At 37.8% G+C, this 23,829-nt stretch overlaps 3 protein-coding genes across 7 annotated transcripts; 2 read left to right on the top strand and 1 right to left on the bottom strand.

Moving 5' to 3' along the window:
- Positions 1-2,060: 2,060 nt before the first annotated feature.
- LOC103963317 (probable LRR receptor-like serine/threonine-protein kinase At1g06840) lies at positions 2,061-9,887 on the top strand. 5 transcript variants are annotated; one of them, XM_009376131.3, is made up of 21 exons: positions 2,061-2,299; positions 2,693-2,885; positions 3,243-3,393; positions 3,798-3,869; positions 4,013-4,084; positions 4,332-4,475; positions 4,581-4,652; positions 4,773-4,844; positions 5,024-5,098; positions 5,452-5,520; positions 5,661-5,729; positions 5,905-5,976; positions 6,194-6,280; positions 6,434-6,502; positions 6,625-7,124; positions 7,509-7,667; positions 7,842-8,125; positions 8,520-8,571; positions 8,743-8,993; positions 9,083-9,217; positions 9,405-9,887. In XM_009376131.3, exons 2-21 carry the CDS (start codon positions 2,777-2,779, stop codon positions 9,750-9,752), a joined length of 2,862 nt encoding a protein of 953 aa, XP_009374406.2. In that variant the 5' UTR covers positions 2,061-2,299; positions 2,693-2,776; the 3' UTR covers positions 9,753-9,887. The 5 variants fall into 5 exon arrangements, with proteins under 5 accessions (XP_009374406.2, XP_009374404.2, XP_009374405.2 ...); XM_009376129.3 differs by having other exon boundaries at positions 8,740-8,993; XM_009376130.3 differs by having other exon boundaries at positions 2,061-2,388; positions 8,740-8,993.
- Positions 9,888-11,540: 1,653 nt separating this feature from the next.
- On the top strand, positions 11,541-13,107 carry LOC103963316 (60S ribosomal protein L10-like). Its single transcript, XM_009376124.3, has 3 exons — positions 11,541-12,130; positions 12,620-12,701; positions 12,805-13,107. Exons 1-3 carry the CDS (start codon positions 11,619-11,621, stop codon positions 12,874-12,876), a joined length of 666 nt encoding a protein of 221 aa, XP_009374399.1. The 5' UTR covers positions 11,541-11,618; the 3' UTR covers positions 12,877-13,107.
- A 128-nt stretch (positions 13,108-13,235) lies between these two features.
- LOC108868386 (putative disease resistance protein RGA4) lies at positions 13,236-22,878 on the bottom strand. The gene is made up of 10 exons (XM_048564695.1): positions 22,689-22,878; positions 21,655-22,601; positions 16,889-19,505; positions 16,540-16,725; positions 16,367-16,436; positions 15,522-15,874; positions 15,362-15,431; positions 14,542-14,918; positions 14,379-14,421; positions 13,236-13,779 (listed from the first exon to the last, which is right to left on the bottom strand). Exons 1-4 carry the CDS (start codon positions 22,861-22,863, stop codon positions 16,712-16,714), a joined length of 3,753 nt encoding a protein of 1,250 aa, XP_048420652.1. The 5' UTR covers positions 22,864-22,878; the 3' UTR covers positions 13,236-13,779; positions 14,379-14,421; positions 14,542-14,918; positions 15,362-15,431; positions 15,522-15,874; positions 16,367-16,436; positions 16,540-16,711.
- Between the last annotated feature and the right edge of the window lie 951 nt (positions 22,879-23,829).

The raw sequence follows: 23,829 nt of genomic DNA, 5'->3' as shown, positions 1-23,829 counted from the left end.
TTCTTTAAATAATATTTTGGAAATATTGTTGCGTGTGATTGAATTGCAGACAACCAGCAGGATTTTTTTTTTCCACTGATTAGTGTGAAGAGCACATTTTTTATTTATTTATTCATGAAAATATTTTTAAGGTTCGGACTAAATAGACAACACAGATGTCGTGCAAGAACGTGCTGGTTGACGGAATTATATATGCGTTCTCACTTGCTACATGTGAGTAGGTTAACATCTTTATCTATTTGATATTGGTGGATCCAACGTCTATTAATGACGTGGTATAAAAAATATAATATTACTCCATAGTGATTATTCCTGCAATAGTTATGATGATTATTCTTGCAATATTAATAATTAATGGCTTTGTGTTTTACAAATATCTTTTACTTATCAGCTAATCAAGTCAGTAAGAGCAATCATCTATTAGTAATACGGTATAATGATATTCATTTTTATTTGTGAGGTGAAAAGTTTAAGGTTCAAATAACTCGAATTACGAGTTTCATACAATTGATTCGTGATAAATTATATTAAAGCTTTATCGAAAATTACATATCAGCTAATCAAGTTGGTGAGAGCATTAATCGTTTAGTATTACAGTTTAATGATAATTTATTATTATTATTATTTTGTAAATAAAATGTCTTAAGTTTGAACTTTTTGAACTAATTAATTTGCGATAGTGTTGACTACAAAAATTACAGAACCTACGTGGCGCGCAGGCCGAATAACTAATGAGCTAACTAATGTCCTTCGGTTGAATGCAGGGCGTGCCAACTCGTCGGCCGAGCTAGGCCGAGGAGTAGAATTTTATGTGGTCGCGTTGAGCGCGCTGTTGACTTCTGTATCTTGCGATTGCGACCGAGGAAGGAACGCTCTCGGTCTCTGGATTCTATAGCCTGAAGACAAGGCTACTAATTCTATGGAGTTCACAACTCGTCGAAGCCTGATTCGGCCACTGTGATTATATTCGTAAGAGTATAAGCACGCCGAATTGAGACCAAACTATACGGGCACAGGTATTCGAATGTGATGTATGTCTTGATGGTAAACGTAGTTCGGCCGTCGGAATGCCGAACCCTGAAACTTATTTGTGAATATCCAATCATAAACTCACTCGGCCTCCAATGCGCCGAGCAAGGCAATTCGTAACACCCAACTATGCCGAAATGACTTAGTAAGATGACCTCTACCAACAAAGGTTCGAAAACCTTCCTCGGCCGAGACTTAGATAGATAATCGGTCGACCTCTACGCAGTGCTGTTTATCCAAACTGAAGGTGTGTCTCGGTCGGCTGATTCTGCGGCAGCAGTGCTGTTTATCCAAACTGAAGGTGCTCACCGGTTGCTTCCACAGTGCTGTTTATCCAAACTGAAGGTGTGTCGGCGGGAAAAGAAAAGGAAAAAATCTCAAGGTGTTTGAGAGAATTTGCGCAGGGCAATTGTATGCTGATGTTGAAGGGTCTTTTCTATTGCGTAATTTCTTGTATTTATAGCACCTCGTTCCTTGATTCCCATTCTGATTTGGATTGGGAGTCCTTGTCCCATCTTACCTTTAACTCAAACAATCCCAGTCCTATTGGGATTCTGAATTCTCCTACTTTTGAGGTTCTATCCCTTGCCGGTCGAGAATCCTGGTTGCATCAGGATTTCCTCGACCTTTCCTCGTTTATCTGGACTACTTAAGATCGGATCTGGCCGACCCTGCCAGCTGGTCCGAGTCTCATTACTTGGCCCATAGCATGTGTTATTACCTTGGGCCGAGCACGTCTTGCTGCTCGGCCCAATCATAATATTTTGGGCCCAAACAGATAGATAATTAGTAAACGCTTCAACGAAAACTTTGATCTCTTCGTAACTCCAATTGATGTTCGTTTTAATCTCTTCTTATTCCGGTTTGAAGTTGGTAAACATGCTCTAGATACATTGTTAAAGTTTTCACCATCCAAAATTGAATTCATGTTGTGAGAAACAATATCGAGCGCCGACGTAGAACGGTCACAAAAAAGTCTGTTCCCGGCGCTCATTAGGTAGTTACCGTTTTCTCAGACGTTAGTTTCTTGTCACCCCCCACCCCACCACCACCATCTGGCTGTATAAAATTTCAAACTCCCATCAACACCCTAACTCCCTTTTCATTATTTCATTTTTGTATACAAAATATTTCACCAAATTGTTATTTTTTTTCAATAAAAAATAGCAAAAGAAAACGATGGGTTGTATCATCGTCATCACCAACTTCGATCATCTATCCAGCATTAGTTATGGAGACCTGGTCAGAAAAATACCAAACCAACTCCCAGGTGCCATTTATGTATTATTTTCATGCTATTATTTGAATCTTCTCGTAGTTGGTAGTATATTCAAATCAAATTCAACCCAAAACCAAAAGGTTCTCTCTTTTTGCATCACTTCTTTATAAATTTCAAAGCTATCAATATCTACATTTTTCTATGCTTCTGTGAGTTTCTGGCAATTGGGTTTTCTTTATTTCGTCTCCAAGCTGTCTGCCGTATGAGTTTTCACTTTAGATTCTTATATGCTTTGTTTTGAAGTGGTTGGAGCTTATTGGTTTTAGTGTTAAATTGCTTGAGGACTTGAGGATTCAGTTCAGTTGTTAGGCACACTATTTCAGCTTATTGGGTTGCTTTCTAATTCAATTTGCAATCTTTTTTGTGCTTGGTGTTTGATATCAGGGGGACTATTCCAGTTCTGCATAAAATTCTGCCATTGTGTTGTAAAGGGTAGGTTGGAATTGTAGAGATTCTTGCGATCTCGGGATGTATCCATCAACAGTTTGGACATATGCATGGGTTTTCGGCATGTTCTTGTGCTGGTCTTCGCTACGAGCTGGAGCACAAGATCTTGGTATCACCCATCCTGCAGAAGGTGATTTTGTTTATGTTTATGAAGCTCGGCTTTTTTTCTAGTATAGGGAATGCTTGAGTACAGTTATTATGATGTGAAATCGATTTAGAAGTTCTTCAGGAATTTGTAACTTCATTTGACAAATAAGTGACCTGTTTCATGTTTACTGTCTTCTAGGGATTGATGTTTATGTCCACTTCCAGCAGATTCATGCACTCCAATAATAACATTTGTGATTTTTGGACTCATTTCTGATGTATAGCATGATTATGAAATTGCCTTGTTTTTTGATTTGGATATCCTCATACTTGGTCTTTTTAGAAAAATTTAGTTTGGCTGTGTTAATCAGTATGGATTATCATTTGTGTTGGATTGCAGTGACGGCGCTGCGGGCCATCAAGAGAAGTTTGGTTGATCCCAACAAGAATCTGAGCAACTGGAATCGAGGAGACCCATGTACAGCAAACTGGACAGGAGTGCTTTGCTACAACACAATATTAGATGATGGCTATCATCATGTTCAAGAATTGTATATTTTAATCTTTCTGATTCTCATTTATACTTTGCATGATTGGTGACTAAACGGAGTATCCCCTTTCACCTTTGCCTGTTCTTGTTTCATTCTTTCCTCCATTCATGGAAAGATTTCATTTTCATTTCTCTGGTTCTGAGCGGTTTCAATGAAAAAAACTCCCTGCTTGTAGGTGATTCAATTATGAACTTCGTAGAAATATCTAAACGAAATAAGAAAATCTGCCAAGTCGACCCTGTTCCTAAGATCAATCAGTAGTTATCTAGGGTTTACAGAATCAAGTAATGCTGAATGTCTTGTGTGACATGAAAATTATATTTTGTTACCGTCAAAAACATGTTGAACTTTTAAACTTCAAGTAGACTTTGGCTATGATGACAAGTTTTCCTTCTTTAATGCAGGCAACTACTAAATATGAATCTGTCAGGAAGTTTATCGCCAGAGCTTGGCCGCTTATCTTATATGAAAATATTGTACGGCACCACATACCTTGAAAGAAGCTTTAAATTCTTGGACAATCTCTTCTCAGTGTTCTGGGAAATTTGTTATTCTCCTTAATATGATGGTGAATGATTTTCTCTTCTGATGCATATTCCTCCATCTATTCTTCTGATAGGGATTTTATGTGGAACAACATGAGTGGAAGTATACCGAAGGAGATTGGCAACATAACAACCTTGGAACTTTTGTAAGTTAAGCTGTTTTGACTTTTTGGCAAAATTTGGTTAGACTGAATCGCCGAACGTACGTTTTCATCATATGGTAATGTTTTATGTTGACAGCATTAGAAAGCAAGAACACATATGTAGGTTTTATTGTTTATGAGATACTCCCAATATTTGAATCAATTATTCAAAGTATACCTCAATTTATGATAACTTATCGTTGCTAAATTTCGTAACTTTCATTATACATCAAATATTCTGCGTTTACAGGCTCCTCAATGGAAACAAATTATCAGGTCCCTTGCCCGAAGAGCTCGGTTATTTTCCAAAATTGGACAGAATACAAATCGACCAGAACCAAATATCAGGACCATTACCAAAATCATTTGCAAATTTGAACAAGACAAAGCATTTGTAAGGGTTTTTCAAATGCTGCTTTAGTTTAAAAAGTGTAATATTATCTTGTGTTTGTTATAGTTCTGTCTTTCTTATGTTTCACATCTTTTCCGTTTTGGGCAGTCACATGAACAACAATTCAATTAGCGGGCAAATTCCACCTGAGCTTTCCAAATTACCAAGTCTTGTCCACTTGTAAGTAGTACGCTGGAAACATTCAGAATCTTCAACTTGGTTCATTAGTTTCATTTTGCCCTCTTCATTTCTGTCTGTATGGCCATCTTGAGTTGAATAAATGTATCGGACTTTTTGCAGTCTTCTTGACAACAACAACTTATCTGGGTATCTTCCGCCAGAGTTCTCAGAGTTGCCAAACTTATTAATACTGTATGTTTTCTTACTTTTCGGGACATAATTTGTGCCTTAATTATGTTTTCATCCTTTCCCTTCTTGAATTTTCGTACTGTTGGGAACAATTCTCTAGACTTTCCTTTTTCTATGACATAATTTGAGGGATGCAATCCTGTATCAAGTTTCTTAGCCCTATAATCTTTTTTGTTTTGCAGTCAAGTTGACAACAACAACTTTAATGGGACTACAATTCCAGATACGTATAGCAACATGTCCAAACTGTTGAAGTTGTAAGTGCTTCTTCTGATTCTCTGTCTTTTAGTAGGTTTAAAGGTAAAAGTGTGTGATCTAAGGACTAGAATCTCTGTTTATTCATACATCGGATTTAAAGCCCCAACTACGGAGATGTAAATCCAAAAGATTTGTGATTAATCATAGCAACGAATAGAGGGAATTATAGTTTTTGTTGGGAAAAACATATTTCCAACCACTGTGCGGGGAGCATCTCCTGTTTCTATCTGATGTTATATCACATTAGGTGATGGTGCTGGTTTGGAATGACAATCGAGAAGTAGCTCTTAACATTTAACACGATGAATCATGTCAAGATTGAATGTCTTTGTGTTTTTGTTGTTTCTTTCAGGAGTTTGAGGAACTGCAACTTACAAGGGCCTATTCCTGATTTGAGTAGGATTCCAAACCTCGGTTATGTGTAAGTTCATTCAAGAAGTGTCACTTCATACCCTATTATTTTTAGTGATTTTCTGGCTTTTCTAAATTCTTGGAATATAATGTACATTATGTTTCAACAGTATCTTAAGTAATTCGTTATTTATTCATACCAATTTTCAGAGATCTAAGCTCAAATCAGCTAAATGGATCCTTGCCTCTGGGTAAACTCTCTGATCAAATCACGACGATGTAAGACGCTATTTACCTTGCAAATGATATGCCCATATGTATTATATTTAACGTTTAGCAGGATTTTCTTGTTAAATGTTCTCTAAAAAGCAGTGTTACGCTTTAGAGATCATATAATTAATTGTAAAAGGATTACATGGATTTTTAATATTCAAAGTATGAACTTTGTGTGCAGCAATTTATCTAACAACACTCTGGCCGGAAGAATTCCTGGCAACTTTTCAAATCTTCGTAATCTTCAGAGATTGTGAGCCACTTCAAACTGCTCTTTTGATGTTTTGGATTATTTAGTGATATTGTTGATCAATCTTTGTTTAGCTCAAATTCGAGCTTCCGTCTATCTTACTTTGTAAATAGGAAGAGTTTGAAGTTATTTTCTTTAAGATGTTATCAAATGTTTTAGCATTGCCAATAATAAAAACTATGTTATGAAGTAAAGTGAGAAAATTTGTTTCTCATGGCAGGTCTATAGCAAACAATTCATTGAGTGGCTCCGTTCCAGCAGCGCTTTGGCAAAACAGGAAACTCAACGCGACAGAAAGACTAATCTTGTAAGAACTGGAGTGAGAAAATTGTTACTTCTGTTGGTGAAGAGAGAGTGGCCCAGTGGGTTGTTTGTGTGTGTGAATTTACACTTTCTGGTGTTAGGATGCCGCTGTTTATAAATTTGGTTAACAAGTGTAATGTGGCTTCTGATATTGCAGGGAGTTGCAGAACAATGACCTTACAAGTGTAAACGGCAGTACAGAAGTTCCGCAAAATGTCACAGTCGGGTTTGCTTCTGGACTTTGTTCTATGTTAACATATCTCTAAGTGCAGGTTAACAATATAACAAATATTTAGCACTATAATGAAGAACTTCATTAATCTTTCTCTTCTGGTAACTGTTGTTCAGGCTTCGGGGAAATCCGCTTTGCTCAAATGCCAGCCTTGATAAATTCTGTGGGACCGAAAGTGGTGACGAAAATGACAGTCAGATTTCGATTAACTCCACTGCCAACTGTTTGAGTCAAGCATGCCCACCCCCTTTCGAATATCTTCCTGTAGCTTGTTTTTGTGCTGTTCCTCTACTTGTTGAGTATCGGTTGAAAAGTCCCGGATTCACAGATTTTCGCCCATACAAAAGTACATTTGAGCGGTATCTTACTTCTGGTCTCAAATTAGATCTCGATCAGCTGGACATTACTTCATTTGTATGGGAAAAGGGACCTCGACTGAGATTTTCTCTGAAGCTTTTTCCTGTATATGTTGATAAGGCCAATAATTCCCATACTTTCAATAAAAGTGAAGTTAAAAGAATCATGACCATGTTCACAGCATGGAAAATTCCTGACAGTGATGTATTTGGACCCTATGAACTTCTCGGCTTCATTCTACTGGGGCCTTACAAGGATGGTTTGTCTCAAGAACCTTATTTTTTATATGTTTCATTTTCTACATGAATTTGTCGGAGAAGTGGGATAATTCGGAATAGTGGGGGGCTTATGTTTGTTTAGCTTGACTATTCTTATCACAGTTCAGTAGCTTGTGCCGGGTGTCCGGTTTAATCAGACCTAACTACTTTTTCTTTTGTTGCCTTCCTGTTGAAATTACATTTAATTCCGATGCTGTGCATTTTAAAATTATAGGATAATAGAATTGAATACATTCTGTAGTGAACGGGTTCATTTATCAAATATACATTAGTTAATACATTCATCTGTTCATTCATGTATCTATGATGTGAAACTGTTTGCTGATTTCAATCTGTTGATCTCATGGTTCTTATTGATGTCACAGTGGTTGCCCTCTCTTCAAATTCCGGTCTAGGCAAGGGCGCTCTGGCGGGCATAATATTAGGGACTATTGCTGGTGCCGTCGCATTATCTGCAATTGTTTCTCTTCTTATATTCAGAAAACATTTGAAGAACCGCCATGCAATTTCAAGAAGACGTCACAGTGAGTATCTTACTATCATAAGGCGAAAGGTTATTAGCATAAATGATAAATTCCATAGGGCTTATGAATCCTGAGAAGCCCTACACTCAATTGAATCTAATAAGATTGGGCAGGCGCATCACGTCTTGGACTAAACAATTTCGTTTTTAACATTGTGCCTTTGTTTATCCGCAGCATCCAAGAGCTCCGTTAAAATTGAAGGTGTCAAGGCTTTTACTTATGGAGAAATGTCCACTGCTACAGACAAGTTTAACAGCTCTGCTCAAATTGGACAGGGAGGTTATGGAAAGGTTTATAAAGGCACCCTTGCTGACGGAACAGTTGTGGCCATAAAACGTGCACAAGAGGGATCATTACAGGGCGAGAAGGAGTTTCTAACAGAAATAGAATTATTGTCACCCTTACATCATAGGAATCTCGTGTCCTTAGTCGGGTATTGTGATGAAGAAGGGGAACAGGTACTTTTTCTTATCCTTTCTGAATGTATTTCTGCTACATTTTCTTCAGACGATTTATTCATTCCAATCGAAAAAGGTGTAGTCATCTCCATGTTTGTCTATCAAATTCCGTCTGTAATGTGGTCAATATAAACTGCATCAGGAAATACTTTTCATCTACTTAGAAACTGGAAATGAATGCTAACTCTAGAAGAGCTAGGGAAACGAAATCCATAATATCAAATTATATATATCATTTAGTAATGGAAAACGAATGAAAGAAATCAAAAGCAGAACGTACGAGGCACAGGCACTTATTGCTACTTTATCTCCTCTTCTTGCTCTCTTTTCTTTATGTTGGAACCAACAAATTTATTTGGAACAAACTTGACGCGTGTTATTTTTGTGCGCGCAGATGTTGGTTTATGAGTTCATGTCAAACGGAACTCTAAGGGATCACCTTTCGGGTAAACCTAACATTCTAGTCTTTACTGTCTTTGGTTCTTACTTCATTTCTCTCTGAAGTTTGGCAGAGTAATTTACTCCTCGTAAATGTTTGACTAGGAATTTACAATAGGGACTTCGATTAACATGCCATTCGACAAGCTTTAACATATAATTGTTACGTGTCTCAGCAGCTAGGTCTAAAGAACCGCTGGGTTTTGAGATGAGATTAAGAATTGCCCTAGGATCAGCCAAGGGCATCCTATACCTCCATACAGAAGCCAACCCTCCGATATTTCATCGGGATATCAAGGCCAGCAATATATTATTGGACTCTAAGTTTATTGCAAAGGTTGCTGATTTTGGACTTTCCCGACTTGCCCCAGTTCCAGATTTCGAAGGGACTGTGCCTGCTCATGTATCCACAGTAGTGAAGGGGACACCGGTAAGACTCATAAGCATTGTTCTTACCAAATTATTAATTAACAGCAATACAAATTGAAAACTCTCTTATTATTTGAATTTATTTTGCAGGGTTACCTTGATCCAGAGTATTTCTTAACTCATAAGCTAACGGATAAGAGCGATGTTTATAGCCTCGGTGTCGTGTTTTTGGAGCTCTTGACAGGGATGCAGCCAATCTCACATGGCAAAAACATTGTTCGAGAGGTAACTACTCGAACCTAATTACAGACCGTTTTGGATAACTATATATATAAACCGTCTTCTATGCTTTGCATGTAAGAATATAACTTCTTTGTCAAGCTAAGATCGCGTATTGTTAATGCTATTTAGTCCCTGTGACCGACTAGCTGCACCGGTTTTAGTGTTATTTACAAGTTTTCATGCACTTCAGGTAAACATTGCATTCCAATCCGGTATGATCTTCTCAGTAATTGATGGAAGAATGGGGTCTTATCCTTCCGAGTGTGTGGAAAAGTTCTTGAGTTTGGCTCTCAGGTGCTGCGAAGATGATACAGACGCGAGGCCCTCAATGGCAGAGGTAGTTCGGGAACTCGAAAACATATGGTTTATGGTGCCGGAGTCTGACAGCAAAACAACGGAATCAGTGACCGATGGTAGCGGTGGAAAGGTAGTGACTCCACCATCCTCATCCAATGCAGCGAGGCATCCTTACGTCTCTTCAGATGTCTCCGGCAGCGACCTTGTTAGCGGAGTCGTACCTACAATTACGCCAAGATAGCAACCGTAGAGAGAACCATTGCCGCATCCTTTCTTATTGCAGTTGGTTTTGTAAGGGTTGAGAGGTAGATGAGTACATATTTTGATCCTTTTGTTGTAAAACCAGTATACTTTAGCAGTCAAAACAGTTGTTGAAGTTGAGTATGCAAAATGCGGATATGAATATCGTTGAGTTTGCAAGGGAACGAGGGAAGAGGAGAAACAGAGAGGGAAGGGCGGCGCTAGGGGAGGCAGCCGGTGAGGAGGCGGTGGTTGGCGCCCAGTTACAATGAAAAGTTATAAGAAGATTTTTTAGGAGAAATAATACCGATTTTATTAAGAGAACTAAGAGAGATTTCAATCTTCAAAAAAGTCGGTATAAAAATACAAGGCTAACATGGTCAATCTATGCGTCACTGTATAGGAAATTCAGCGGACTTGACCAGCACGCAAAGCACCAAACGATCTTAACTAATTTCCAATGTCCGTAGCCAAGCGAAAGACCTCTCTAGCAACTAAAAATTCAATCATATCAGGGCTTCTCGTGGGAAATTCTACCGATCATAAACGTCCTACGTCTGGACACGGCAAATATGTGCCTCCTAACAAAAATGCTCACGGTGTCCGGGACAGGTTACTTCCGTTAGCAGAGGATTTGGCCCTCCTAAAGATCATGTTTTACTAGAAGGAAATTTTTTTTTTAGGATCTTGGCTGTAAAATAGTGTTTTTGTTGATCAGATGCCTGTTTTGAAGATTTTTGTTCATTTTTTTGTTCATTCAAAGTCGACTGTACGAATACTAATTAAATCATTAATGAGTTGAAATTTGTTTTTTTTTTTTTGAAGAATGTACGATATTCATTAAGCAACATAGAATATGTACAAATTGAGGATAGTGTGCTCAATGAGCCTCGATAAAAACCTTGACGGGGCTTTCAACCTGGTCTAAGGAAAAAAGTGTCCCGCACAAACAGTAAACCTATCCTCAAATGAACAATAGACAGACAAATTACAATAGACTAATTAAATCATTAATGAGTTGAAAAGTTAATTATCATATTACAAAGTTTTCAATTGACATATCTATTTGTTTTAATTAAACGTGAAAAACTATTCGAATTTGAGATATCTTTCAACATTGGGAAGAGAATTATGTTAACGTTCAAAATTTGGAGGTCAACAAAGATAATCTGATCCTTGGTGAGCTTGGTTGTAGTGGTCTGATATATCTTTGATGTGAATTACAAGAGATGTCTACAATAGTGTGTAGTTTTATTCTGGTGGACTCGATTTGCTTATAAGGGGTATTCGGCCCCTTTATAGAGGACTTAGTGAGCCCCATAAATCAAGGGCTCTTAAATCTCCCACTGTCCTATCATTTAAAGGGCCTAACACTTAAGCATGACATAAAAGCTACTTCTCCAATGTCCAATCGACATGTTCAGAGGAAATGACATTCGATCACAGCTACTTGCATGGTTTCCCGGATCGACATGTACCGAGGGCACCACTCGACTAAAAGTGGTTAGAAAACACTTTAGCTGAGCTGTAGACCTGATAGACATTACGTCTCTTTATAGGCTTCTTTGCTTGTTGATAACGAATGCGTGGTTGGAAGTTAAAATGCGTGATAGATTCAAAGCCTAAAGAACATGAGTCGGGTCCAACAAGCAACCCAAAACATTGATTTGGGCTAAATCCACCGACCAGCAGACCCAAGGTTCCCATGACGCAAGCCCATACGCACAAGCTCCACCATCGCCTTAGGGCATCCAATTTCAGAGACTATATATACAAACGCCAAACCCGCATTTCATCTTCTACCTGCTCCTTCTTTCTTCCCCGTCCAGAAAATCTAGGGTTTTGAAAACCAGCCGCTGCTGCTGCCATGGGGAGAAGACCCGCCAGATGCTACCGCCAGATTAAGAACAAACCCTACCCGAAATCCCGCTTCTGCCGCGGTGTGCCCGACCCCAAGATCCGAATCTACGATGTCGGCATGAAGAAGAAGGGCGTCGACGAGTTCCCCTTCTGCATTCACCTCGTCTCCTGGGAGAAGGAAAACGTTTCCAGCGAGGCTCTCGAGGCGGCGCGAATCGCCTGCAACAAGTACATGACCAAGTTCGCCGGAAAAGATACGTTCCACCTGAGGGTTAGGGTTCACCCCTTCCATGTCCTCCGAATCAACAAGATGCTTTCGTGCGCCGGAGCCGATAGGCTTCAGACTGGTATGCGCGGAGCTTTCGGGAAGCCGCTCGGGACCTGCGCTAGGGTTGCTATTGGGCAGGTGCTGCTCTCTGTTCGTTGCAAGGAAAGCAACAAAAGCCACGCTGCTGAGGCCCTCCGCCGTGCCAAGTTCAAATTTCCGGGCCGCCAAAAGATCATTGAGAGCAGGAAATGGTATGAATTATCACTTCTGGTTTTTTTTTTTTTGAGCTTATAAACTGAAACCCAAGATTTAATTTTTGATTTGTAGAATTTCTCTTGAGTTGTGTAGAATTGAATCTTTCTCTTGTCATAAGTAGGGTACAGATAAACCACATTATGTTGTAATATTGACATTTATCATGTTTTTGTTGAAATGTTATGACTGTAATCTTTTAATTTTGGATTGTGAACTCTAAAACTCAAAACCCAGAACGCAAATTATGTTTTTGATTGTTGTGTATCATGGGTTCTGTAGAACTTGACCTTATTATGCTTCAAGTTGGTGTGGTTTGATTCATGGTATTGTAGATAATGTGTTTCGAATTCGAGTAGTTTGATATCTACTAGTGATCATGAATTCAAACTGGAATGCTTCCATGGCTTCGGTCATTGATTTCGGGTTGTTTATGTTGATGAAATGTTTAGAATTGAACCTTATGTTGCAACTTTGTAACTTGTCAGGGGATTCACCAAGTTCAGCAGAGCTGACTATGTGAGGTTGAAGTCTGAGGGACGAATTGTACCTGATGGTGTCAATGCCAAGGTTAGTTCATTTCTTCCGATTTAGCATGTTTTATTGCTGGAATCGAGTTTGGTTTTCTCCTATTTCTTTGTACGAATTAGTGATCCATTTGTTGTTTTTGCAGCTCTTGGGATGCCATGGATCTTTGGCGTTGCGTCGTCCTGGTGGAGCATTCATTGATGCTGCTGTGAACTGATTTCATGTAATCGAACTTCCGCCAGGAATTGTATTCGTGTAATCCAAACTCCGTTTTTGTTTTGATTTCCGTTTACTAGATTTTGTGTTTAAGATGTCATAATTTTGGGCAAACTTACATTGGAGTTGTATTTCATATTTTGCGTAATGTCTTTCGGTTATATTCAATGTCACAATAACTCTGTTCTTTAAACTATTTGTCTTGAGAGATCTATATTGCTTCCTTGCCTCTCTTTGATTGTGTTACGTTGATATAATCTCCATCTCTGTTAAATTCTTCACTATTTACAGAAGATGTTAGCTTTATTGCACCAATCGACTGTTCGCATCTTGCAACTATCCTCACTCTCCAATGTGAGATGACATAAATGGATGGTTTATCATTAATATGATACAAAAATTGAACAATCGCGATTATAAAATTTTTATCGTGATTATACGTAGGGAGAATCCATGCAAGTGTTTTGATCGGAATCCCAATGCTCCCCTTACAAATATTATACCAAAACAACTTAAGAAAATTATAGACAACAAATTTTAATCCTTCTAACATATTGAAGAAACAATCCAGTTGAAAAGAATTTGGTGAGAAACAAAAAAATTGAAAATGGTTCAACACTTTCAGATTCACAATGCCACTAATCGAGAAACTCCACAGGTCCTCTGGTTCGTCGGAAGTTGTAACTTTCGATTGTCAATCGAAGCTAACGAAGAAATGCCAGTTGAGACGAGTTGGTGAATTAAAATCACAAAGAGAAACAAGTCTGGGCCTGTGGAACGAAGGATAATCCGCTGAAGGATGAACAATTAAGTCCAAATTCGTTGGCATCGTATATTTCTCAGCATCCCCACTAGACATTTGAGAAATTGCATGATCCAACTTAGTGCCATCAGCAAGTAGAAGCTGCAGGAAAAAAAAATTACTATGAGTATTAACTTTCAAACTAATTCTGTACAGTAAAACAGAGAGCCTGATAAGACCGCAGCAGAAAAGCTCGCATACTGTGTAAGTTGCAATTTTAGCAACAAAATTGCAAAATGAACATTTCATATGGCTACTCTCATAATAATATCACTCTTGATAATTTCAGCAATAAAATTGGTACTCAACAGTCATCAAGTTACTCAAGCGATATCAATTACAGACACAAAATCAACAGAATTCAAATCATTGTGCATATGATTCATAAATTACAAGTAGCCCCAAAATTCTCAGTCTAAAATCTTCATAAGAAAGCAATTACAGCAGTTCTATAATTATATTAACATCGTTAACCTAAAAACAAGTCTCGAGATATTATAAACAATTTTCCTCATTGTGCAGGCACCAATGGAATAAGTAAACTGCAGGAGATGGAAGCAACAAATGTGATAAATCTACCACTACCATTGTGATCAGGATAAAAAATCATTAGCTTGCAATGGATGAAAGTATGAACTAATATCTCCAAGTAAAACAACAAACACCACATCGCTGGGAAAACATATCTTGTGCATCCGTACCTAGACTCTGCTTGCACCTACTGCACATTCGAGTAAGAGCGTCCTGAAAAAACACCATAGTATGCCAACAGAATTATATATGCCATTGGAAAGCACAGCATATGTATATTAAGTTAACTTAATTACTAGAAGAGAAAAGGGGGTGGGAGTCTGAAAAACTTACGTTGCTTAGTTCAGTGCGAAGTAAATTGGCGAGGTGTCGCATGGCTTCGACCCAACCACTCTGGTAAAGCCTTCACTCCCTCAAATAGTCGATACATAAAGCAGTTAAAGAAGTGAAGTGTTGAATTTGATGAGGCAGAGACTTGAGCAATGGCCACCTGTTCAAATGTAACGATTCAAGTTCCAGTGATCCAACTTGAACATCAGGATAGAAATTGAGCTCCTCCCAGAACCTGCCAATGGCCCTTTCTTTTTTTTTTTTTTTTTCAATTTCTTGAATTATTGCAGACCTTCTAGCAGATTTAAACTTTTCAACTGATAGTACAATGCTTGGAAATATCATATAGCATAGCAACTGAAGATTCTTTTACCTAATTTCTGCAAAAATGCAGGTATTCAAATCATTGTTCATAAATCACAAGTAACCATAAATTATATCAGCCCAAAATCTACGTAAGGATAACAACAAACAAAAAGCAATTGCAGTAATTCTATATATTATATGAACATGGTTTTACATGACTACAAATCTTGGCATTACTCATCTAACACTACTTGGGCGCTGGCACTGTGTGATTAAACAAGATTCAATACTATGATGGATATTCAAGCTTGCGGTTCAGCACTCATACAGATGAACTAAATAACGTAAACATATACCGAACTTATGTTGCCGAAACTAAGAAAGATAACATGTAAAAGAGAATGCCCACATGGTACCACTAGAAGAGGCTTGCTAGCTTGATATGGACTGTAACTTAAAGGTATATCATTGAGAAAGGAAGGTAGATCGAGAAAATTAATATTTTGTGCATCAGTACCTGGACTCAGTTTGCACCAATGAAGCATCCTGAAAAACACCACAGCATGCCAAAACAAATATAGATGCCACTGGGAAACACATAAAATATATAGTAAGTCAGAAGTCAACACTACTAAGCATTTAGAAGAGAAGAGAAGGTGCGGATTTGAAAAGCTTACATGGATTAATTTCAATGCAGAAGTTGGAGCCCTGTGGAGTCGTTTGTACATACAACTGGAATAGAAATAATCTTGGAGAACTGTGGCCTTGCGCACCATGAAATTTGGTAAGGTACAGCCTACCATCGATTCAACTGCTGTATGATTTAAAAAGGAGAAGTGAGGTGTTGAATTTGTTGAGGCAGAGACTTGAGCTCCTCCCAGAACCCACCGATTTCCAAATAACGGAGAGAATGGAGGCTGTCTAAACTTGGAAGACTCTCTAAATTCGTGATGTCTCTTATTGTCAGCGTCTCAAGAGAGAGTGGGAATTGCAGGCTTGAAAATTATTGAGTAATTGAAGATTCTTTTACCTAATTTTTGCAATAATGGGGTATTTGACATTTCATCAAGTTAGTCAAGGGATACGAAATAGAGATAAATAAATCAACCAAATTCAAATCACTGTTTATACGATTCGAAAATCTGTTCATAAATCACAAGTAACCATAAAAATATCAGTCCAAAATCTTCATAAGGATAACAATAACAAACAGAAGGTAATTGCAGTAGTTCTAAATATTATATGAACATGGTTTTACACGATGACAATTATTGGCATTACTCATCTAACACTAGTTGGGTGCTGGCAGTGTGTGATTAAACAAGATTCAATATCGTGATGGGCGATCAAGCTAGTGGTTCAGTACTCACACAGGTGAACTAAAGAAAGTTAAAATACTGATTGATGTTGCCGGAATTAAGAAAGATAACATGTAAAGGAGAATGCCCAAGGCCTATAAAAAGAGGTATATTATTGAGAAATGAAGGTAGAGCGAGAGAATTAATATCATGTGCATCAGTACCTGGAGTCAGTTTACAGCTATCGAGCATCATGAAAAACGCCACAGCATACCAAAAGAAATATAGATGGCACTGGGAAACACACAACATATATAGTAAGTCAGAAGTCAACAGTAGAAGGTGTTGATGAATTAGAAGTGGAAGAGAAGAGGAGGTGTGGGTTTGAAAATCTTACATGACTTAATTTCAATGCGAAAGTTTGAGCCATTTGGAGTCGTTTGTACATAAAACTGGAATACAAGTAATCGCGGAGAAGTGTGGCCTTGCACACTATGAAATTTGGTTTTCCCAATACACATTTCTTGTAGTATCACAAGGCGTTGCATAGCTTCAATCCAACTCTTGTCTCACAATGAGAGTACTGATCATTTAAAAGAAGAGGGAGAAGGATAAACAAATTATGTTATACTAGTTTAAATTTGAGTGTAGTACTATTGGAGACACGGAATAAAAGAACAAAAGAGATTAACATATAATATATACAACTCTTAGGATATTTGATTTCAATAATTTAAAAAACTTACTTATGATTTGTGGAATGTGAGAAATCTTAGGCCAATCTGTGCCTCTGTCCCTCCTGCATCTTTCCTCTAAAAGGGGATGACATCCAAAAATCCACAAGTTTTCTAATTTGGTGAGGCGTTGCATAGCTTGGACACTTGGTAAATTCTTCAGATTCTTGCAATCTCTAATCTCCAGCCATTTAAGGGATGTAAGGCTACCCAACCATTCTGGCAAAGTCTCCACTCCCTCAAATGAACATATCCACAAAGATGTTAGAGAAGTGAGGTGTTGAATTTGTTGAGGCAGAGACTTGAGCTTAGGCCAACCATACAACCTTAACCTTGTAAGATGCATTAATGATCCAACTTCAAAATCAGGGAAGGAATCGAGCTCCTCCCAGAACCCACCGACAAACAAAATCTCCAAGCCAGTGGGCCACTGTAGCCCCGTTGGCAGATATTTTAGGTTTCGCCAATTTACAATCGACAAAGTACGGAGAGAACTGAGGTTGTCTAAACTTGGAAGAATGTGTAAATTAGGCATAACATGTATTTCCAGCGTCTCAAGAGAGAGTGGGAATTGTAGGCTGCTCACCCAACTTTCTAATCTTTCACAATATTCAATACTCAGAAGTCGAAGGGAGGTCATGGTGCGCAAGTCTGAAGTAGATTGTAGGCTAATGCACTCCTCCTCCTTCTCAACTCTGCTACTTTTGACACCAAACGATGATAGCTTTGGGCATCTACTTATCTCCAATTCCTGAAGGGAGGGACATTGTTGTGGAAGAGCAGGTATGCTTGATAATTCATTGCAATCACAGATTGTCAATTTCTGAAGAGAGTCGGTGAGGGACCCGCTGCCTTTAATTTCAATTGATGTCAGATTATTGCAATTCCGTATTGTCAATTCCACGAGACAGGCCCCTGCACTCAATGGGACTGATATTCCATTGTAATTCCCTATACTCACTTCCAAGAGAGAGGCCCCTAAACTTAATGGGCCTGATAATCCATCGCAATTCTCTATACTCAATTTCTGGAGAGAGGTGCATCTCTTTAACCCACTCGGTAGGCGCGACAATCCTTCACAAGAAGACATCTCCAACTTTTGGGGAAATCGAAAATCACTCGGAGCATTGTTCAATTTAGAACAATTTTCTACGGTCAACATCTCGAGACAAGGAAAAACCACAACCTTTTTTCCTGACGTTGTTGGTACTTGCTTCCATTCATTTAGATCATCACACTCAGAAATATGTAATACTTTTAACTTTGGAAATAAAGTAATCATCTCCTTACTTGTCGTGGCTACAAGATCATAACCATAGAACTCAGCTCCAACACATTTCAAGCTAGCCATTCCTCTAATATTAAGCTCCGTAAGATTGGGTAGATGACCGAGCGGTGGGACTACTTCACATTTGTCGCATCCAAGTAACTCAATCTTCTTCAACCCACTCATCATCATCATCCACGTTGGAAACTTATCGCCCATGAAGTTTATAATAGTTAAGCTCTCCAACCCAAGATGTGGTCGAAGGCCTTCTAGGACATCTTCCTCCTCGTTGTTGTCAGTTGTTGACCTATCTTCAGTCCAATTGAAGCTCAAATGGTGTAGTTTCGTCTTATCCTCTAACTTAGCTTTCTTTGCTTCTTCTCCATTCTTTACGTGCTCCAAATTACAAACAATTAATTCACCCTTCAATTGTTTCAAGCCAGCCAACTCTTCAATTCGACGACCAATCTCATTACCCACTGGAAAGTAAGGTAATGTTCGAAGGCAAGTCAACCGTCCTATCCCTTGTGGGAATTTGATATCCTCATCAAAATAAATATGTCTCAGGTTGATCAAGTTTTGCAGTTCTTTCGGAAACTCTTCAAGGGCACAATTCATTGCTCTTAATGTCTGAAGGTTATAGAGCTTGCCTACAGATTTGGGGAGTGCTTTGAATCTTGTTTCAGAAATGTCAAGATACCTTAAGTGTTTCAGCTTACCAACTGAAACTGGAAGTTCTTCAATATTAGCATTCCATAAATTCAAGACGCGTAAAGCTTTGAACCGTGGAAGAATGTTAGCAGGAACTTCACCGTTGTCCGAAAACAGTGACCGTAATTTCTTAGCACTTCTTGCTGCGATCTTTTCCAGTGTAGAAGTAGAAACCTGAGCAACATGTCGAAACTCAAGTGTATTATCTCTGCTACATAAGTCTCCCATCAAGCTTTCAGATTTGGACACAAGTTTTGCCAAATCGTGCACAAGATCATGCATCTTGCATTTGGTAACAATGCCATTGTCACCCATCGTAGCATCTTGAAACAAGGAGCTCTGCAATAGAATATCAAAATACTCATTGCCTGTGTCCTCCATATCTTTACTTTCGTCATGCGAAGCTCGGAGTAGTCCTTGAGCCATCCAAAGTTGAATCAAGTTGTCTCTTTGAATTTCAAAGTCTTTCTCGAACATTGAGCAATATGCAAAACATTGCTTCAATGATGGTGATTCTAAATTGTCAAAACTCAACCTCAGGACTGGCATAATTCCATCTTCTCCTTTTGGTAAGTTGTTCCATATTCTACTGTTTTTAAACAACGACCATTCTTCAATGCTTTTTTTAGTGCGCAACATGCCTCCCAAAACCTGTTAATTGGATTAGAGAGTTTCTATCACATAATTATCTACGGGGTACAGTAGTTCAACTGAAGTTGATGGAAAAGAAAAAGAAAAACAAGGAATAATTTCATTTAATTTCAAGAAAAACTGGGAGTAGTTTAGATCTAAAATTGACTTTAAACTTTAAACTATTAGATTGGAGATGCCCTAACAAAATACCAATTTAAGTCATAACAAAATAATTCATCCAATAACAATGCAAATGCTTTAAACCGCTTCAACTAATTTAACTGATTTTTACTAGACTTGTTCCTTTTTCTAAAGTTTTTATCCCTCTTGGAAGACCAATGTAAATTGAATCTTCAAATTCGAACACAATTCTTCATTTTGCAAATAATATAACCAAAATTCAAGGGGCTTAGACCTGTTTGTTTACTACCAAACAAATGAATTTGAACGACAACCATGAAAATGAACGGTTCCATATTATACTGTTTTTTAAACGACAACCATTCTTCAATACTTTTTTTGGTGTGCAAAATGCCTCCCAAAACATGCTAATTGGATTAGTGAGTTTCAAAGGTGTCCTAAAACAATGTAGAAAATCGGGACTTGTATACAATTTGGAAGTTTTGGCTTCCTTCATTATGAATCCCCTTGCCTAAAAGGACAAAATCTAAACCATGTGCAAAATCATATATTAGCTTCCATTATTTTTGGTGTTTGACGAATTTCCCAAAGTACCCATTAAGTAGTTAAAACTTAAAAACACGTTTTATTCTTGATTTGTTGGGATAATGAATTAATTTTATAGGATATTTGGCCAATGGTCAATAAAAACTTTACTAATTAGCCATATATCAATGGATAATTTTATTTTTGAACATAATTAATGAAAAAGTTATAATAATTATGCATAGGTTAATAGAGCATGCCACATAAGTTTAAACTAGTTATAAAATGACTATTATACCCTTCTCTCTTCACTTTATTCCATTCCTTATCTCTTTCACTCTTCTTATTTACTTCATTTTCTATCATGTCTCTATCTCCCCTTCTTTCTCTTCACTCTCTCATGTATATCTCTCCTACCCATGCCTCTCTATCTTTCTCTCTCTTCCATCAAACCTGAACAAATAGTTCGATTAATCCCAGTGCTCTGAAACTTCCCTATTACCAAACACAATCACAATGGCGAGAGAAAAAAATGAAATTCCAAAAAAAGTGCAATAATCGGCAGCAAAAACAAAACGCAAGCAAAAAAAAAAAAAAGAAAGAGATGTAATTGATATCCAGCAAATCTTCAAAGGCTTTGGACATGGAGATTGTCTTAAGGGTAGTGTCCATCAAAAATCCTCTTGAATTAAAGGTGCGTTTGCAAAGAGTTTTGCAGTTTGCAATTCAAAATCAAGAAACAGACACATCGTGTGTTTGAATTTAAATATAAAAGGTTGCACAAGTGCGAAGCATAGGAAATGAAAAAAAAAACAACCAGAAAACAGACACTGCAACATAGTGTCTAAATCACAACGTAAAAAGAAAAGAAGAAGAAAAAAAAAATCAGGAAACAAACACTGCAATACAGTGTCTGAATAAAAATGTAAAAAACAGAACCAGGAAACGAACATTGCATTGTAGTGTCTGAATCTAAATGTAAAAATAATATAAAAAACAGAGCAGGAAACGAACGTAGTGTCTAAATCCAAATGTAAAAATTAGGAGTTGCGTGAGGTGTGAAAAATAAGAGGCGTGTGAGTGATAAAAAAAAAAAAAAAACAAAACAAAACCAGAAAACTAACACTGTAACGCAGTGCCTGAATCCAATAAAACCAGAATCAGAAAATAGACACTTCGTTGCAGTGTCTAAATCCGTATTGACTTATTCCAAAATATGAAAATATGAGAAAATAATTGTCATTTAAAGTGGATGTCAGCTGTAATAGCACATTTTGTAAAAAAAAAAAAAAAAAAAAAGGTTAGAGACACCACATTTTGTCTACTATATAATGTATAAGTGATGTGTATGTGATATGTCAATTAATAATTTTAGTGAAATTTTCACACCATCTAAAAGGTTTTTCTACGCAATTGTACTTTAAAAATTCAAATTCAATTCAACCATTATCAAATAATATAAAATAGGTGCAAATCTCACGTTATATATAATAGTACATACCTTTGCCACCAATGGAACACCACCGCAATTTTCAGCAATCTCCCTTCCAATTGTATCAAACTTAGGATCACTGTTATTGGTGAAAGCTCTATTTTTCATGATGGACCAACATTCATCCACAGAAAGTTTTCCCAATTTATGTCGCGGAAGTAGCTTTTCTGAGATTGATGCGACTTCATCTTCGCGAGTGGTGACAATAATTTTGGAGCCTTTAGCAGAACTAAGCTTTGACAAACATTCCATGAAACTCTCCCATAGTTTGGAATCTTTGTTCCAAACGTCATCAAGTACGAGTAAGTATTTTTTTTCTTTCAACTCTTCATCAAGGGACAAAAGCAGAGTATGCTGATTATCTTTAGAATGGGCTTTTACCCGATTAAGCTGTTCTGACATTTGATGTAGGATGACATTGACGTCAAAAGCGTCGGATACACAAATCCAAATTTTTTTTTCAAAAAACTTGTCTATCGAATCCTCATTGTAAACTGACTTGGCCAATGTTGTTTTTCCGAGGCCTCCCATACCCACAATCGCCATGACCGCAAGATTTTCTTGATTGTATTTGGAGTCGGTCAAGGTTGTGACTATTTTTGACACATCAGCTTTCCTTCCAACGGGTATTTCATCTTTGCCAAAGAATGCGTTGGTTTGTCTATCCCATCTAATCACCTGAGAGGTTGCATCTGTATTCCTGGAAACTAGTCCAAGAGGAGATGCTTTCCTCTCGAGATCCACCAAGGATGCATTGATCTTCTGAATTTTATGCGCCATTTGAAGACGAAATGCAAGTGGATTGGAGAGTGAAAAGAAGTTCAGAACCTTTCTCTTCATATGGTTTTGGATTTCGACTTTACGCCGATCAACTTCGTACTTGAATTCATCCAAGACATCCTCAGCATCTTCAGCTACGCCTTTGAGTTTCTTCACCCATTCCTCTATTGCCGGAGCTGTTAGAGAATGAAAACAAGTTAAAATACCTTGTCATTGTAGCATGTGTGCGAGAGATTATAAGAGAATTCAAAAATATATACTACCTTGTGGTTTGTGGGCAACATCATTCAATAAAAGTTCAATGGTAGTGAATGACTCTCTAAGCTTTTGAAGTTCAGCTTTGAAACCCCATGCAAGACTGAATTGTTTCTCAGCAAGTGAAAGCACCTTCTTCAGTATTCCCTCCGCAGCAAAAGTAAGCACAACTTCGGCTGCCATTCCTTTAATTCCCTGCAACTCAGCTAATCAAAGTGTTTAATTTCTCTCTCGGATACAAATTACAGTACAAGGGCAATGGAGGATGATATGGTAGACAACAAATGTCGGTCGGTTTAACTTTTTATAACTTGAAAAAGGTGGTGCATCCAAGAATTGGAGGATGTATTCGATCCTTTGCTTAGACTAGTTTAGTTCCTTCCTTCCGTGGTGCTTCCAAGTATCTTACATTTTGAATTTAATTCGTCCTTGTTGATCCTTTGCCTTAGACACGTCTAGTTTCTTCCTTCCATAGTTCTTTCAAGTATCTTACGTTTTGAATTGAATTCGTCCTTGTTGGTGCCTTGAGTGTACCTCCTCCTCCTTTGCCTTGGGTGTACCTCCTTGTCTAGATTCTTATCGTGTTTCTGAATTTTCTCTCTTGTAGGGCAATACTTTTGCCTTCTAACTTATGAGAACTTTCTCATTCACTTGTTCTTTCCTTCCTCATTGCTTTCGAGAATCTTACCCTTTGCTAAATTGCTTTCAAGTTCTAACTCCGTTTCTTGATGTCTTCACTGTACGTACTAACCCTTACGTCTCATCGATGTCGACGTAATGCTTTAGCTCTTTTTCACCAATAATCATAAACAAGAAATCATGCGTGCATTAGAGAATAACACCCCATATACACAGTTAATATCAATCAACAATTTTGAACCCCGATAAAAGATACGAGTAGCACTCTATATACACAGTTAATCTTACCCTTTGCTAAATTGCTTTAAACTTTCTCATTCTTTCTAAAAGCACCCCTCGTCCTCTCTGATGTGAAATTCATGTGCTGCCTTACGGTTTACGCAACTCTATTTCTTATTGTATCAATCAAAGCCCTTTGTTAGGCCCATAAAACAAAATTTGGGGAGATAACATTTTCAAGCCCATTCACTTTTAGCCCAGTCTCCAACCCTGTATCAAAAACGACTTATA

The sequence above is a fragment of a genome, unplaced genomic scaffold (assembly GCF_019419815.1).
Source record: "Pyrus x bretschneideri cultivar Hongxiangsu unplaced genomic scaffold, Pyrus_bretschneideri_v1 Contig39, whole genome shotgun sequence".
NCBI classification, from domain to species: domain Eukaryota; kingdom Viridiplantae; phylum Streptophyta; class Magnoliopsida; order Rosales; family Rosaceae; genus Pyrus; species Pyrus x bretschneideri.
Note: the sequence above shows the minus strand (reverse complement) of the source record. Positions and strands in the feature narration are given on the sequence as shown.

Coding starts and splice junctions, on each gene's coding strand:
- LOC103963316 (XM_009376124.3), top strand. CDS start 11,619: ATGGGGAGAAGACCCGCCAGATGCTACCGCCAGATTAAGAACAAACCC. Junction 12,131..12,619: donor ATCATTGAGAGCAGGAAATG/GTATGAATTATC, acceptor GTAACTTGTCAG/GGGATTCACCAAGTTCAGCA. Junction 12,702..12,804: donor CTGATGGTGTCAATGCCAAG/GTTAGTTCATTT, acceptor TTGTTTTTGCAG/CTCTTGGGATGCCATGGATC.
- LOC103963317 (XM_009376129.3), top strand. CDS start 2,777: ATGTATCCATCAACAGTTTGGACATATGCATGGGTTTTCGGCATGTTC. Junction 4,845..5,023: donor TTGCCAAACTTATTAATACT/GTATGTTTTCTT, acceptor TTTGTTTTGCAG/TCAAGTTGACAACAACAACT. Junction 7,125..7,508: donor ACTGGGGCCTTACAAGGATG/GTTTGTCTCAAG, acceptor TTGATGTCACAG/TGGTTGCCCTCTCTTCAAAT.
- LOC108868386 (XM_048564695.1), bottom strand. CDS start 22,863: ATGGCAGCCGAAGTTGTGCTTACTTTTGCTGCGGAGGGAATACTGAAG. Junction 22,602..22,688: donor TGTTGCCCACAAACCACAAG/GTAGTATATATT, acceptor ATTCTCTAACAG/CTCCGGCAATAGAGGAATGG. Junction 19,506..21,654: donor GTGTTCCATTGGTGGCAAAG/GTATGTACTATT, acceptor TCCAATTAACAG/GTTTTGGGAGGCATGTTGCG.